The sequence below is a fragment of the Gavialis gangeticus genome, unplaced genomic scaffold, assembly GCF_001723915.1.
Source record: "Gavialis gangeticus isolate Ggan-Ray unplaced genomic scaffold, GavGan_comp1, whole genome shotgun sequence".
In the NCBI taxonomy this organism is placed as follows: domain Eukaryota; kingdom Metazoa; phylum Chordata; order Crocodylia; family Gavialidae; genus Gavialis; species Gavialis gangeticus.
The window spans coordinates 8,286,409-8,301,380 of record NW_017728998.1 but is presented as its reverse complement, the minus strand read 5'-3'; the positions used below and the strand labels follow the sequence as shown (position 1 = coordinate 8,301,380).

General features: G+C 43.4%; 1 protein-coding gene across 1 annotated transcript in view; it reads left to right on the top strand.

The window, feature by feature from the left end:
• Positions 1-14,972, top strand: part of CDH13 (cadherin 13) — a 948,741-nt gene that overhangs the window by 421,257 nt on the left and 512,512 nt on the right. The window contains exon 5 of the mRNA XM_019505469.1: positions 5,927-6,079. Within this exon, the coding sequence (XP_019361014.1) occupies positions 5,927-6,079 (153 nt within the window). The remainder of the gene's footprint in view (positions 1-5,926; positions 6,080-14,972) is intronic.

Genomic DNA, 14,972 nt, shown 5'->3' with positions numbered 1-14,972 from the left:
GTGGTGCAGGCTCCTACCCTGGGGGTTTTTAAGAGGAGGTTAGATGAACACCTTGCTGGGGTCGTTTGACCCCAGTACTCTTTCCTGCCATGGCAGGGGGTCGGACTAGATGATCTTCTCAGGTCTCTTCTGACCCTAGAAACTATGAAACTATGATTGTTCTTTGAATATGATGATCTAATCAGTTATGTGCCTGCTTTACAGAAGTTTTGTCTAAGCTGTATTTTCTTAGCTTAACCAAAGGGAATGTCATGGGAAACAGTGTCAGAAGCCTTGCTAAAGTTGAGGTATATTCCCTCTGCTGCTGTGCCCCATCTACAAAGCCTGTCCTCTGTTACAGATGGAAATCAGATTTGCCTAGCATGACTTGCTCTCGATGAATCCATGTTGATTTTGCCTGATCACATTATCCTCTAGGTGCTTAGAAATATATTCCTTGATTATCTTAATCAGCCCATCATTTGTTTTGGGATAGTCCTTTTTCCAATTGCATTTCAGTTAATAACATATTTTAGAAAGAAGTTCTAACAGAGTTGACTGCATAGATGCTCTGTGCATGTATGTTAATATGAGCTAAAGATTTATTCTAGTTTTCTGATTTGTAGTTTTAGGCATGATGTGACTACTTCACTTAGATAAGAGTAATGGACTCTAAAGAAAACCCTAAGACAGATGGAAATTCAGGAGACTAATTTAGCCCTATGTTTCCCGCTGACATCATGTCTAAGGACACAAATTAACTCAATTGCACTGCTTTTAGCTAAAAGCACTTGTGAGATCAAAGAACATCTCTCGTGTAATAGTGATGGGCCATCAGTTACATGATTATAAAACAGCAAGTGAAGTCTCCCCTTTTGGAGTTTCTGACCCCTATGTATCACAGAGGTAGAGTGTCTGGGGAGCCTGGCCCATAGAGAAAAACTGGGACACGAGGAAACCAAGCTATGACATCCATGAGTCATCATGACAGCCTTTTCAAGTTGAATTAGCATGGATTTGGGTCTTTGTGCTTTAATGAAAGAATGACATTTTCCTCCAGAACGCAGGAACTTTTTACAACATTATGTTTGTCATATTCCAGCACTGTGTCAAAAACCAATTTCAGTGGCGAATTTTCAGAGAACTCTGCTCATGTCCTTTAGGTGCTGCTATAGTATAAATGCTAATAGTATGAGTGGCTTTAATACCAGTAAGGAAGAAACAAGCAGATAGGGAAAGCCATCCATCTAGACAAAGAATTAAATTCATGTATTTTTGATACAGAGGGAGCCAGTGCTAAGAATTTAGAAATTGTAGAAATATTTCAAGTTAGAAGACTAATTACACAACAGCACTTCCATAGTTGCTAATAATGTTGTTGATGGCAGAATTGCTGCAGTTGCAGAACTATAAAAATCTATCTCTTGGGGATGTCATTTTTTTTTGTTCCTTTATCTGTTCCTCTCCTTCTCTTGAGAACACACTGATTTACTTTTGTGATAAGCCCATAACAACTGAACGATCGCAATGCTGAAATGAGCTTAGCTGGAAGGGATACATAATGTCAGCTGAAAAATAGTGCTTGGTAAATATGTTTTGGCCAAGATTCAAAAGGAGGCAAGCTGTATTAACTGAGGAAAGTTTCTGCATGTAGAATCTATTCTTTTAAATAGATCAGAATCCAAATCCTTTGTCTTAAGTTTTTTGGGGTTTTTTTATGGCAAGGTTTTGGTCCACCTAGGATGTTAGTCATATGACCTTCACAAGCCTATTATTGGAGTATCATGGAATCTTTAATATCTCTAGTTTCCCAGTGCCCGTCTGAGGCAGGAATATGCTATTGCCCCCATTTTGCAGATAGACTTTCTAGGTGAATTGAAGCACAGAGAAACACACATACCCTAGAGCCTCAAAGGCAGTTAGGCACCAGTTAGGCAGTGCGAAACTTTGGTCCCTGATTCAATTCAGCAGAGATTCGGCCTGATTCAGTGGCAGAATCTCTGAATCCGAATGGAATCAGAGGACCATTTAATCTCTCTGAATTGAATTGGAGCCCTTCAAATTGTTCCGGAAAGATTCAGAGATTCGGACAGACACAGCTATAAATGTTTTTTCCACATACCTCTAGGTAGCTGTGATGCTGGGGCACATGGAGTATCCCACAGAAGTGCAGGGCACTCCCCAGTGTGCTCGGCAGCGGACCCAGAAGTGGACTACAAGCACTTCTGGTCCACTTCCGGCTCTGCTGGGGAGCACGCTGGCCCGCCCCCCCATACCCCCTGTCTTGGCGACTGGTGTCTCCTGGGTCTGGGGTCCCCCTGCGCCTGATCACCGAGCTGGGGGGGAATGGGGGGGACCCCCTGTGCACTCCCCGACGGACCTGGAAGTGGACCAGAAGTTCTTCCAGTCCACTTCCGGGTTTGCTGCCGAGCACGTGGAAGGCCACGCTGCACTGCTGTGGGATGCTTCATGTGCCGCAGCATCACAGCGATCATGAGCCACACCTTGCATCTTGAGGTATGTAGAAAAAACTTTTAAAGCTGTGTCGATGTCCGAATCGCCGATTCTCCAAATCATCATTGAATCTTCAGATTCGGATTCGGCTGAATCGAATCGGGGACAGTGATCTGAATCAACAAGTTGAATCACTGTCCCTGATTCAGGCTGAATCCGAATTGCATAGAACCTGCTTCGCACATCCCGACACCTAACACCCATTAATTTCCATTGCAATGCTTATACATGTTAGAAGGGTTTGCCACACTTTGAGACCCTCATGCAGGTTATTTTTATTGAAGGCCCCATGGCTAAAGAATCAGCTGAACAAGCATTACCACAGCCCAGCTCATCCATGCAGGGATAACTGAGGACTGGGTCCTTCAGGATTTTGAGCATTTGCAACTCCCGCTGCAATTAATGACATGAGGCAATCCAGCACCTGAGGGAAAGAACTCTGCACCTTACAAGATCAGGCCCTCGCTTCCTGCTTCCAAAACTATTGCCAAGAAACTTATAACTTCTGGAATGCAGTATGGATTTTGTATCTGTTATGCTTACATCATGTTTGCAGCCCTTAGTCCCCCTAAAGGTAGCGTAGCCTAGTAATAGGAGGCCAAGCATCAGGGAGTCTGAGGTTTTATTCTGTATGCTGCCAAAGAATTCTTGTGCAACCTTGGGCAGAAGCTTGCAACCTTTGACAGCTGTGCTGAAGTCCCTAAATCCATCCTTAGTCTCCTGAAACAAGTGTCCCATTTTGAACCCGAGGCATTCAGCAACTCTGAAAAGTATGCAGCTTAAGTGTCGCACCCAGAGGCCAACATTTTTAGCCTTAGCTCTCCTTGCTTCACTCGCCCCATCTGGAAATGGAGGCTGCTGTCCACCTTTGTGATATACCTCGAAATCTTAGCATAAACAGTACTATTTAAGACACTGTTCTGTATGAAGAGTTTCTCAGAGCTGATGTCAGAAAGTCCTCCCTGTTCTTGGTGAAACACCAAAACATATGGCAAATTACGTCTGATTTTTACTCAACTTTTTCATCTGCATGGGACTTATCTGGGACTGGGGAATGCCCTTTCTTTGAACTTCAGAGCCATTCTATAAGAATCTTAATTAGAGGATGTTAATGTTCTGATTATATTGCTGAGAGCATGGAGCTCCCTCTTGTGGCTAATTAAACATTACAAAAATCAAACTTGGGGGAAAAAAAGAATTATATCGATTGTCACTGCTGTTCCCAAAGAATAGTATGCATGCAAGACCTGCGCTTCTCTGTGCTTCCCATGCCTGCAGCTATTGTATGTCATTCCCAAATGCACTGATGTTACCAGCAAACTTCTAAAGCCAAAGTAGTGGTGGGGCAATTTAATCTCCATTCTTATTGTCGGGATTTCATTTTGCAGCAGTGGATTCTAGAAGTGACTTGCGTTGGGAGGTGGTACCAACGCAGAGAAGAGTCTTTCAAGTCTTGCCAGTGGTAAAATTGCCTGGATGTGTTTCTTTTTTGGTAGATTTGTAGGAGAGAAGGGCCTGGTCTTGCTAGTTCCCACAAGAGCTAGGATTCTCAAACCCAGCTCTCTATTTCCTGGAGCTCTGATAAGGGGAATGGGTCAGTTATTCACCCTGCAAAATTCAGGTTTGCGGTCACACTGAAAATACCTTATATATAATTTCTGCAGGAGTGGAAATTGCACGTGCCCAACTGATGGCATGTGGTTACAGGAGTGTGCAGAAGGACTCTGTCCCAAAATACGGCAAAAGTGGGACCCAAGGCTCTGCTAAGGTGGAAGACAGGTCATGGCCTGTTCCCAGATGAGTTAAACAGATTGTGATACCAGATAGACCTCACCCATTTCACAACCTGATATTAATTAACCTTTGTCAAAAGATGACATGAATTTAAGAAAGCTTCTCATGTTGGTAAGATAGGTGCCAGGTTCCATCGTGTCTCTCTTGTTTTGCTGCAGCATATTGGGAAATACATGAGGAACAACTCCATCCATTTGTTTCTTAAGCAGGAGGAGACAAGGTGAAGCAGAGTTTTGCTCTTAAATTTCCCTTTAAATTCTTGGAGAACTGAAACTTTGTCTGCAGAAATATTTTATTTCGTGTCTTGGGGCAATGTTGCCCTTAGTTAAAAAAATAAACAAATAAAAAGAGAGAGAAATTATTTTGGGGTTTAATAAAAAAATCTCAGTGCCCACTAATCTGCAAACCAGCTTTGCTGAACCCACAGCAACGTGGCAACAAACATGCATTTCCTCAGGGACTTTATTAAACTCTCTGCATAATTATTGCCTCCAAATGGGAGTAGTTCCAGATTCCTAGTGCCGCCTTTTTCTTTCCTTTGCCTGAGCTGTGATTCAGACCAGCACATAAATATTTGACTTATTGTTTCTGTGGAAACATTAACAATATAAAATTGGTAGAAACAAAAAGAACATGGACAAACAGCAATAGGAAGGAATGGTTTGGCAAGACTGTCAGCCTTAAAGGGCAAGATTAATTTATAATCCTCCTAGATTCTGGTGTATAAATACAAATTTGCAAAGCATGCCGCTTGTGACAAACACTTGGTAGTTCTAGAAGTTTACACACGCTTCTGCCACTAATACATTTGAATAGAGATTTTCTCAAATGGGGGAAGGAGGCTGTGAAAGCCAAGAATATACTCATGCAAAGAGCAGGAATTCCATCTTTGTGATTAAAGCTGTTTCCTGGGCACAACACCCAGATGTGTTCAGTAGATTTTACTTGGTTTAACAACCGAGGGAGGACAGCAGGAAGATGGGGGCATGAGAAAATATGAAGCACAATGTTAATCTTTCTTTCAGTTCATTTGAGATCAATAATAACCTTCACCTAAGTAGCAAACACTGCATATTAATGGCTGCTCACAACAAAACAAGTCTCCACACTTTTATCCCAGTCCAAATGAACGTGTTGTTTTCTTTCTCCACTTAAACGACAAATATGGATCTCTTACTGTTGAGACCTGATGAATAATGTCTTGCATTCAAAACCTTGCCTAGCTTTATCCCAACGATTCAGTTGGTCCAATAAAAGATATTGCCTAAGAAATCCTTGCTTCTTAAATAAAATCAAATCACAGTCCCTCCTCATTGGGCATGTTCTGTAGCAGCAGGGTAATGGTAATCTGGAAAATAAGTAACAGGGGCCAAGAGGGATACATTAATACTTAGCATTACGATCCTGTGATTAATCCTCTTGACTGTTTCCATATCTAATATTAAAAGTGCACTCTTTTGTCAGTGAGATTGAAATTGTATTTTAAATATTTATTTTTGAATGGGAAGAAATAAAAATACCAACTATGCCTTTTCTTCCACTTGAGGAAAAAGCTTTAAAAAAAAAGTGTGTGTCAAATTACAGTGTTCATAACATTTTTGATCCATTGGACCCTAACTCGTTTGCTTTCTCTGCACAGGTTATCAACAGCGATAGACCGGAGGGATCAAAGTTTCGAATCTCTGGGAAGGGAGTTGATCAAGACCCAAAAGGAGCTTTCAAAATTAATGAGAACACTGGGGAAGTCTCAGTGACACGGGGCCTTGATAGAGAAGCAATTGCCAATTACGAAGTAAGTAGACTTAAAATCGTGCCCTATATCCCATTCGCAGTGCATCTTTTCCTGTATTTCTGGAGAGCTGCTTTTTCTGGAACTGCAACAGATTTGATTATTTTATCACTATTGCCCTTCTCCTACTTCTGTCAAACTTGCAAGTAGTTTCCTTTTGCAGAAACAACTTCTGGATGTTGTCAGTTAGGTGCAAAATCAATAGATTTCATACATTTTCATGTCTGAGAATAATGTTTACATGCCAACCAAACACCACTGTGCTTTGCCTATGTTAATTCTGTCATCTGTGAATTTAGGGAATATTGTGTGAAAATTAAGCACACAGTTGATTTGTGAAAGCAAAACAATTCTTGGACAAAAGGAGGTTGTTTATGGACAAGGTGCCCTACAAATAACATCACATTTCTTTCTTGGCTGGCAATGAAATTAGCTACTTTCTGCCTCATTTCCATTTTACCATGTTTCACAGTTTAATTTCATGACTATGCAACTGTCATTTTGCCTAGTGGTCCATAGAATAACATGCTAGCCCAGGGCTATCCGGCTTCTGTCACATGAGCTGCAGTCCCTAGGCTGCATGCTGTGGGGACGAGACTCCAGAGTCTCCTGCTGAGCGGACAGTGCAACCTGCCTCCACCCAACGTGGAAAGCTGAGGCAGCAACTCCCTTGCCCCTACATACCAGTATCTACTGGATGCCATGAGCCATGCTGCCCCATGGGTGGAGGCAGGAAAAGGAAGCTGGAGGAGTGACGGGGAGCCTGGAGTCACTGCCCAGCACAGTAGCAGGAGGAATGGGGGAAGTGGTGGCCAGGCAGGAAATGCAGACCAGGGCTAGAGAAAGACATTCAATAAGCCTGAGCCTGAATTGATTCAATCTTTGCAGGTTAGTCTAACCTGGCTAGGCTGAACTGATTTGTAACAGACATCTCTCTGGACTGAGGAAATTCATGCACATGCCTTGACTGGTTCAGGCTAGAAGCTGGGGGGAGGGGGGGCACTAGAGCAGCCCTCCCTTCCCTCGCACAGTGCTGAGCTGAGGGGGTGTGGTCAGGCCCCAGCAGGACCTCTGATTAGGGAAGGGTGTAAACCCCGACCCTGCCTGCACCACCCCTGGTTTTCCCCCACTGGCTGGTCATGGGGCAGAAGTGTTGCAAGACCCCAGCCCTGGGCTAGCACTGTGAGGTAAGGGGGGGAGGGGGTGTAGTACATGTATCTGTTGATGATATGGATCTTTTCAGTCTCCCTCTCCCTGCTTGTCTGACAGTCAAACAAGCCAGCAGGGAGATGATAACAGTGATTATCACCTCATCAGCAAAACAATAGGCTCTCTCCATTACTTCACACTCTTCTTAAACAGCTTATCCGCTGACCTGTTGATTAGCTCCAAAAAGCACTAAGCGTTCACTGTTCTGTCTGCCTGTCCCAGTGAAATTGGAGACATACACAGACACCTCTCAGCATTAGCTAGCATGCCACATGCCTAGGGTCTGTGGGGCTGGGGTCCATGTTGTCAGAGATGGAAAGGAGGGAGTGGGGGATTGGTGCTTCAGCAGCAGGTGCGGGGCGGGGTAGGGCAGGCAGACCCTGCTGTACCTGCAATCTTTACTGGTGCTCCAGCCTGGGAGCAGAGGGGAGGGGCCAGCTCTGCTGTGGAACTGAGAGCCCCACCCAGCACAAAGCATGCCTGGATGCTGGGGGTGTCTGGTTTATCTTAAACCAGCAAGGGGTCTGGGACAGGCATTGCATAAAGTGGTTTGACTCAAATCAGTTAAGTCTGATGCTACATTCAGCCAGGTTCATCTCAAACTGGTTTCAGCCATTTTCAAACTGGTTTATGTGCACTGAGCATCTGTTCTGTTATAGGTTTAAACCAGTTTCTGATCACTTAAACCAGTTTATGTGTAATGCCTGTCCCTAGCCCACATGTTTATCTCCCCAGCCTGTGGACCACCAGTTGGCGAGCACTAGACTAATCAGCTCTGCTTTCTAATATTGGGTTTATATCAATAGAGCTGCCAGAGAGTCTTGTTTTCCTGGGCATATATCCCAATATACACACAGGCGCACACAGGTTCTGCAGGAATTAAGAATCATCACATGGTTCACGAGCTTTTAAAACTTTTCTGGATGGACATACGGACAAATGACTTGGAAGTCTGTAAAATAGTTTTAGGGCATATCTTTGACACGCATGGTCTGAAGACTGTAGAGCTGTTATTTTGTACTCTCTGACACTTTGATCGTGCCCCTAAAAATGCCAAATGATCTAAATTAAGTTGGAACCAAAATGAACTAGATTTGCACGTTGCTGTTCCTGCCACAGCTCTGCCCAATTGACTTCTGTGGCCTCACCCAGTGTGAAAAGCCAGTCAGTGTTCCAGATCCATGATGTACTGACAGTTCTGGTCATTACTATCAAACTGTTGCATTGCTCTGGTCCCCAGTGTGTTGTGATCAATAACTGTTGTTTTGGATGCTTTCACTTTCTCCTGCCACTTGAAAGGGATTTCCAATCAGGAGAGTAGCTATGCTCCCTGGATGGGAATGCTTCAAATTCACCATGTTGTGGCTTCTAAGAGCTAAATATAAAATAAAGGGATTCTTTCTACTTTGTAGGTGAAACTGAAGTTCAGTTTTATATCATCTCCTCTCCTCTTGAAGGGATCATATTATTTAAAAAAAACCCCCAAAACTACATAGTTTCATTTTACAGATCCCTTTCTCTTGTATCTTCCCCCTACCCCGCCCTCGCTCTTTCTTGAATTTTTCAAATTAGCTTTCACCTTAATGCAGGGGCAGGCAATTATTTTGGGCAGAGGGCTGCTTACTTAGTTTTGGCAAGCCATCAGGGGCCACATGATGGGCAGCACACGGCAGATAAATATTAATTTTCTAAATTTTTTAGGGGCGCTGCAGGCCAGATAGAATGGCCTGGCGGGCGGCATCTGGCCCCTGGGCTGCATTTTGCCCGCCCCTGCTAATGCATTCAAACTAAAACCTGATCCCTGCCCCCCGGAAAATCACTGCAATTTTCAGTCTGATGCATTTAAATATAAAACCACAAAAGTTCCTATCTGATTTGGCAAAGCATATGCTAAATTATGACAAAAAACGATTTCCCCAAAAGAGCCTCTTTTTAAGCAATGCAAATCATATAAAAATAGTGCAGAGCAGAAGATTATCCAGAGCAATGCAAATGTATATTTTAATGGGCTGTAGCTCTTTCTGACTGACCTGTTACATAACACTCCAGCTCAGCACGCGCACTGAAGTCCTGTTGTGCAAACTGTAGTTGCAAAGTTGTATAGAAGGATAGCTCTCAACTTGATTAGTCAGTCTTTGAAAAACAATGACCTGGATTCAATGAAGATGTATCAGAATGTCAAGAAGGCAGCAGGATTTTCTCCCCTCAAGTCCTTGATGCACTAAAAAATGAATTGCTTGAAAGTCTCTTTGGTTTCTGGCAGGTTTCCCCTTCTTCCCCCTCCCCTGTGCAATATTTATATCTTTTTAAAAGTACAATGAAAATGGAAACTAGTGTAAGAAAAGAACCTCATGAAAAAGGATCCATATTTTTTGAAGCCAGCACACAGTATAGTATGTAAAAAGTGAAGTCAATGGATTTGAGCTACTATACCTGCACACGGGGCTGCTGTAGATGAGATGTACATGCAACACTTTATATTGTATCATGAGCACATATATGAGGGAACAGAATGAGAACCATGTAGCAGCCAAAAAGAAAGGTGCTGTGTCTTTTTTTTTTACTTTCTGGTGTGTAAGGATTTTTCCCACTCTCTGCTGCTTTTATTTCTCGGTTTGCAACCTTGTGTGTAATGGCCTGGGAGTGGAATATCTTAAGCTCTCTTTAGCCTGAAACCCTTATCTTCCCCCTTCTCTTTTTCCCGTTTCCCCCCCTGGGGAAGAAAAAAAAAAAGAGTGCTGGGCTGCAGGTGAGGCTGCCTTGCTGCAGTTGAAGCTGGCCCACTATGCCAAGAAATATCCCAAACCCATGAACCTGAGAGGGACCGAACAGAGGAAGGACCATAGCTCCAGGCTAGTGGTTGGGAAGGAGACAGTCCTCTGCTCTAGTCCCTGCTCCCAGTTATTTCTGGTTCAATTTCAATGACTGTTAAATGTAAAATGCATAAGCAGTTGTCACAGCAAGATCTGGAAAGCCTCTCTTCTCTAGCCAGGCACCCTAGCTGCTAGGCCATACAGAGTCATGCTTTCTCTTGCACTCGTTTCCTGGCAATATTGCCATCTCCCCCTCCTTTAGACAACCGTACAAGAAAAGAGTGACTGCTAATATGACGTTGGCTCCCTCATTTGGGATACAATTTCAGGCTTTGGATTCAGAGCAGAAGCAGGTGTCTCATTGAAGCTCTCACTCAGGTGCCTGAACTCTAACGGGAGTTAGGAGGCAATTTCTTGTATCTATTGTTTCCTGTAGACGAGGTCTACTGGAGTCCTTGTCCGGTGTGTAGGTTTTTGAATTACCTTTCTGAAGTGCCTACCTCTGTTTATGTGATGTATGGGAAGCCACTGTGCCTAACTCTGGGCTTTGGACTCCGGCCCGGGGGCCAGGCACTGGAAAGTTTGGCAATGAATTGCCAAATCTTCATTGTGACTGAAGTACTTCACAAAGGTTCCTCAGTGCATTTGCAGTGGTCACAATGCTTAGGAGGAGCTGCCAATGCAGAAGATTTTTGGCTGGAGATTTTAAACACAGATTAATGTAGCTGAATCCCCAAATGTTGATGAGGCTTATAAATACAGTAAGAAAAAACTTCCGTAGTCTCTGAGCACTCATTTCTCTCCCCACTGAAAATATGAAACCGTTATAGAATTTCAGCACTAACTTCTTAGAAACCCCAGAAAAATAATGACCCAAAAACAATTACCAAAATGAATGTAAAGGGATCTTAAAGTGATACAATAACCATATACTGAACAGTGTTATTTAATTTCTGTGTTTTAAATTTACAAAGAACCATACTGCAATGAAACAGGATTGAATATTCAGAGTAAGTAATCAAACGTGTATTACAAACATTTTCGTTCTGTTTAGCCTCTTGTTAAAGCAAGGGTAATACATTATAAACCTACATGTAGAAAACATTTACAGGGCAACTCTTTCATGAAAAAAAAAATTGGTAAAACCAAGGCAGGAGAATATACAGAAACAGATCTTCTGCAGTATGTACCACTAAGAAAACCTGTAAATGGCAGTTCAGTTGACTGCAGTATTTTGTATTTATCCCGAGCTCAGAAAGCACTCCATAACCATTGACTTCAATGTGAGAAGAACTATATAGTGAGCCCTTTAGAAAATCCTATCCTTACGTGGATTACATTCCTTAAGTGCTATATAGCAGGGGTGTGCGAAGCAGGCCCTATTTAATTAGGATTCGAATTCAGCCCGATCAGGGACAGTGATTCAATTCATTGATTTGGATCACTGTCCCTGATTCGATTCAGCTGAATCCTGGGTGCCCCCCCAGACCCAGGAGGCACCAGTTGCCAAGCCGGGGGAGGTGGGTGGCCCCCAGCGCACTCTCTGACGGACCTGGAAGTACTTCTGGTCCACTTCCAGGTCTGCTGGGGAGCCCCCCACACTCCTGTGGGACGCTCCATGCACCCCACCATCGCAGGATTCATGAACCCCCTGGTACCTTGAGGTATGTAGAAAAAACATTTAAAGCTGTGTCTATGTCCAAATTGCTGAATCTTCCTGAATCTCTCTGAATTGATTCAGAGGGTTCCAATTTGATTTGGAGAGATTAAAGGGTCATCAGATTCGGAGATTCAGCCACCAAATCGGGCCGAATCGCCACCGAATCGAATCAGGGACTGAAGCTTCACACCACCCTGCTATCTACACAAATCAGACAGTCTAAGGATTGTTGTTTTTATGATGCATCTTATGGGGGAAGGGGGCATTTCCATTAGAATTGAGTCCTGGCACGCTTTCTTTGGATGCTTCTAATTGAACAGTATCCATAGTTAAAGGCACAGGTAGCCTGACTCACAGCTGCTGTCAAGACAGAAGTGCAATACTTGGTGAGTACAGCTTGCCTGTTTGAAAATATACCTATTTATATGCAGCAAACTTGTGCAGCCTGTTGACTCAGGGTGAAATTGCCCTCTGCACACAGACTTAGCACATGGGCTATGCACCACTAAGTCCCAATTAAACTTTCAGCTCTATCTGTTCGTGGTATTTGCAATATTTCATATGCTTAGATTTATAAACTTCTCTTGGGGTTTTGGTAGGGTGTAAGTGATGCATGCTCCTTGTGCTGGCCTAATGTACAGAGGGGAATTTCAGCCTAGCAGCAATTTGAAGTCTATTTACAATCTCATTCTGTCTTGAGATTTTTTTTCTGCCCTCAGTTTCATTGGTTTTTACTCAAAGGGTTAATAGCATTTTAGAATAGAGTGAAAGACTTTGGCTCTGTCTGGGACCTTTGCTAAAGTGCAGTGCACTGTAGTTCAGTTTTCTTGGTTGATAGCAGTAAATCAGCAGTCATGAAAGAGTGGAGACTGATGCTTCACTCGCATTGAAATACGCTTGTGATTACCACTAGTTTGATTGCTTTGAGCGACGCATTGGAATTAGCTAAATGATTCCCAAACGTCCCAAATTGTGAAATTCTAGAAATAATATTAGTGCCAGTAATGATTCGTTCCCTTAGTGGCCCTGCCCTAGTCCCTTAAGCACTTGCAAGTATGATAGCTATTGTTGGAAAAAAAGAATCATGTCAGTTAAACCTGAGAGAGAGAATGCAGCTCCAAAAGCTAGTGCTTGGGGGTTTCTTTTAGCATTTACCCCTCACAGCATGAACGATCGTGATGAAATCGTGCTTCCTAAAGGAAATTTATCTGTCAGGCAGTGTGGGACCAACTGGCCGTGTTCATTTTGAGGCAGCACTTTTCCAAGAACAGGTGTTAGGTGCGATAGACAGGATTATCAGACATAGCTGAAAGGGGTCAGGTGGTTGCTTGATGCAAAATGAAGTTGTATAAAGGTGGGAAGAGGTCAGCTGGGGTGGGAAGTCTGTAGGTTTTTGTGGCAGAGCAAGGTGCAGGGGGCTCCCAGTTAAAGTCCTGCAGGAACACTGGTAAAGAGCTACTAGAAGTAAGGCATCTCTGGCAGAAAGGCCTTGGTTGAAGGCAAAGGTAGCTCTTGGATCTGTGTCAAACAGTTTTATTTGGGAACTTGCTGAAGACTGTCAATGCAGGCAGTAAATAGTGCCCTCAGAAAAGGGTCTGAGCAGACTCTGGGTGTGGTGTTTAAATCTTCCTGGGCCAGTGAGATAAGCTTGCATCCTACAGCTCTTTATTTACTATGATGGAGAGGCATTCAGCTCTAAGAATACGCTCTTGGAACTAACATCTTTAATTTTCTTTTACGGTCTGAATGCTCTGTCAGGCTGGCTGGGAATGGTTTAACACAATGTTTTTGTTTGAAAATGCAGATTTGTCAAAGCTGAAACCTTTTGCTTGAATGTTTCTCAAGCCCAGGGAGGAACTGGTCCAAGCTAGATAGGCTGCTACCCCATAGCATTAACAACACAGTGGGCATGTCTACATGTGCAATTTAATGCTATTTGGCTTTACTCTGTAGTAAATTTACTGCACAGTAGATTAATTTACTGAGCAGTAAGCACCTGCATGTATAGACAGTGATGCTTTACAGTGCAGTAGATTAGTTTACTGCTCAGTAAAGCGACTTGTGTAGACGTGGCCAATGATGTACACTCATGTAGGAGAGAAGAGGCCCAGATTCAAGTCACTGGTGTGAATTGGGCAGATTAGGGAATGTCTTAACAGCTAAGCCTGCCCCTTTCTGTTTGTGATTTGGGGTGGAGCAGGTGGTCTCTGTTTTGTCCAGTGGTGGGAGAAGGTAGTATTCTACATCTAGGTTGATAAGCTTTACCAGGAAAGTTTGAGAGGGCATTTTTTTTTTCTTAGAAATCCATACAGAGCTCATCCTTGAGCTGCAACTGAAGAACATCTATGTGACAGCCCTCATTAGACTGAAGAAAGAAGTGCATCACTATAGCTGTCTAGAGCTAAATTCCAAAAGGTGCCATTCACAAAATGTTCCCATGATACTTGATTTGGAACAGGGCTCTTACCCCTAAGCCAAAGAAAGTCTTGAACGCTATTCTCCTTCATTCTTGATAAGTGCTTGAAATGCAGGTCTACCTGGCACGGAGTGAGCCTCACTGTTGTCTCCTTTATTATGTAGAGTGCCTGAACCCCTTCTTTTCTATATTCAGCTAAACACATTTGTCAAATTTGTGAGTAGTTTCCAGTGCGTAAAAGTACAAATTTTTCAAGTAATCAACTCAGTGTGAGCATGTATATGCTTTTAAAAGTGACCAGCCTTAATTACACTTGTTTGTACATTAGTAGTACCCAAGTCCCTACATGGGATCTGAGTTCTGCTGTGCTAAGTACTAGAGCTGTGCGAAACAGGCCCTATTCAATTTGGATTCAGATTTGGTCTGAATCGGGGACAGTGATTCGATCTGTTGATTCGGATCACTGTCCCGGATTCAATTCAGCCAAATCCAAATCTGAAGATTCGATGCTGATTCAGCAAATCAGTGATTCGGACACAGGCACAGCTTTAAAAATTTCTTTTCTACATACCTTGAGGTAGCAGCATAGCTCATGATCTTTGCAATGCTGGGGCGCATGGAAGGTCCCAATAAGCGATCAAGTACTTCTTATCCACTTCTGGGTCTGCCAGGGAGTGTGCTGGGCCCCCTCCCCCAATCCGCCCTGGCTTGGTGATTGGCTGCAGAGGGACCCTGGGTGCCCCCCCAGACCCAGGAGGCACCAGTTGCCAAGCCAGGGGGATGTGGTACCCCCCCCCC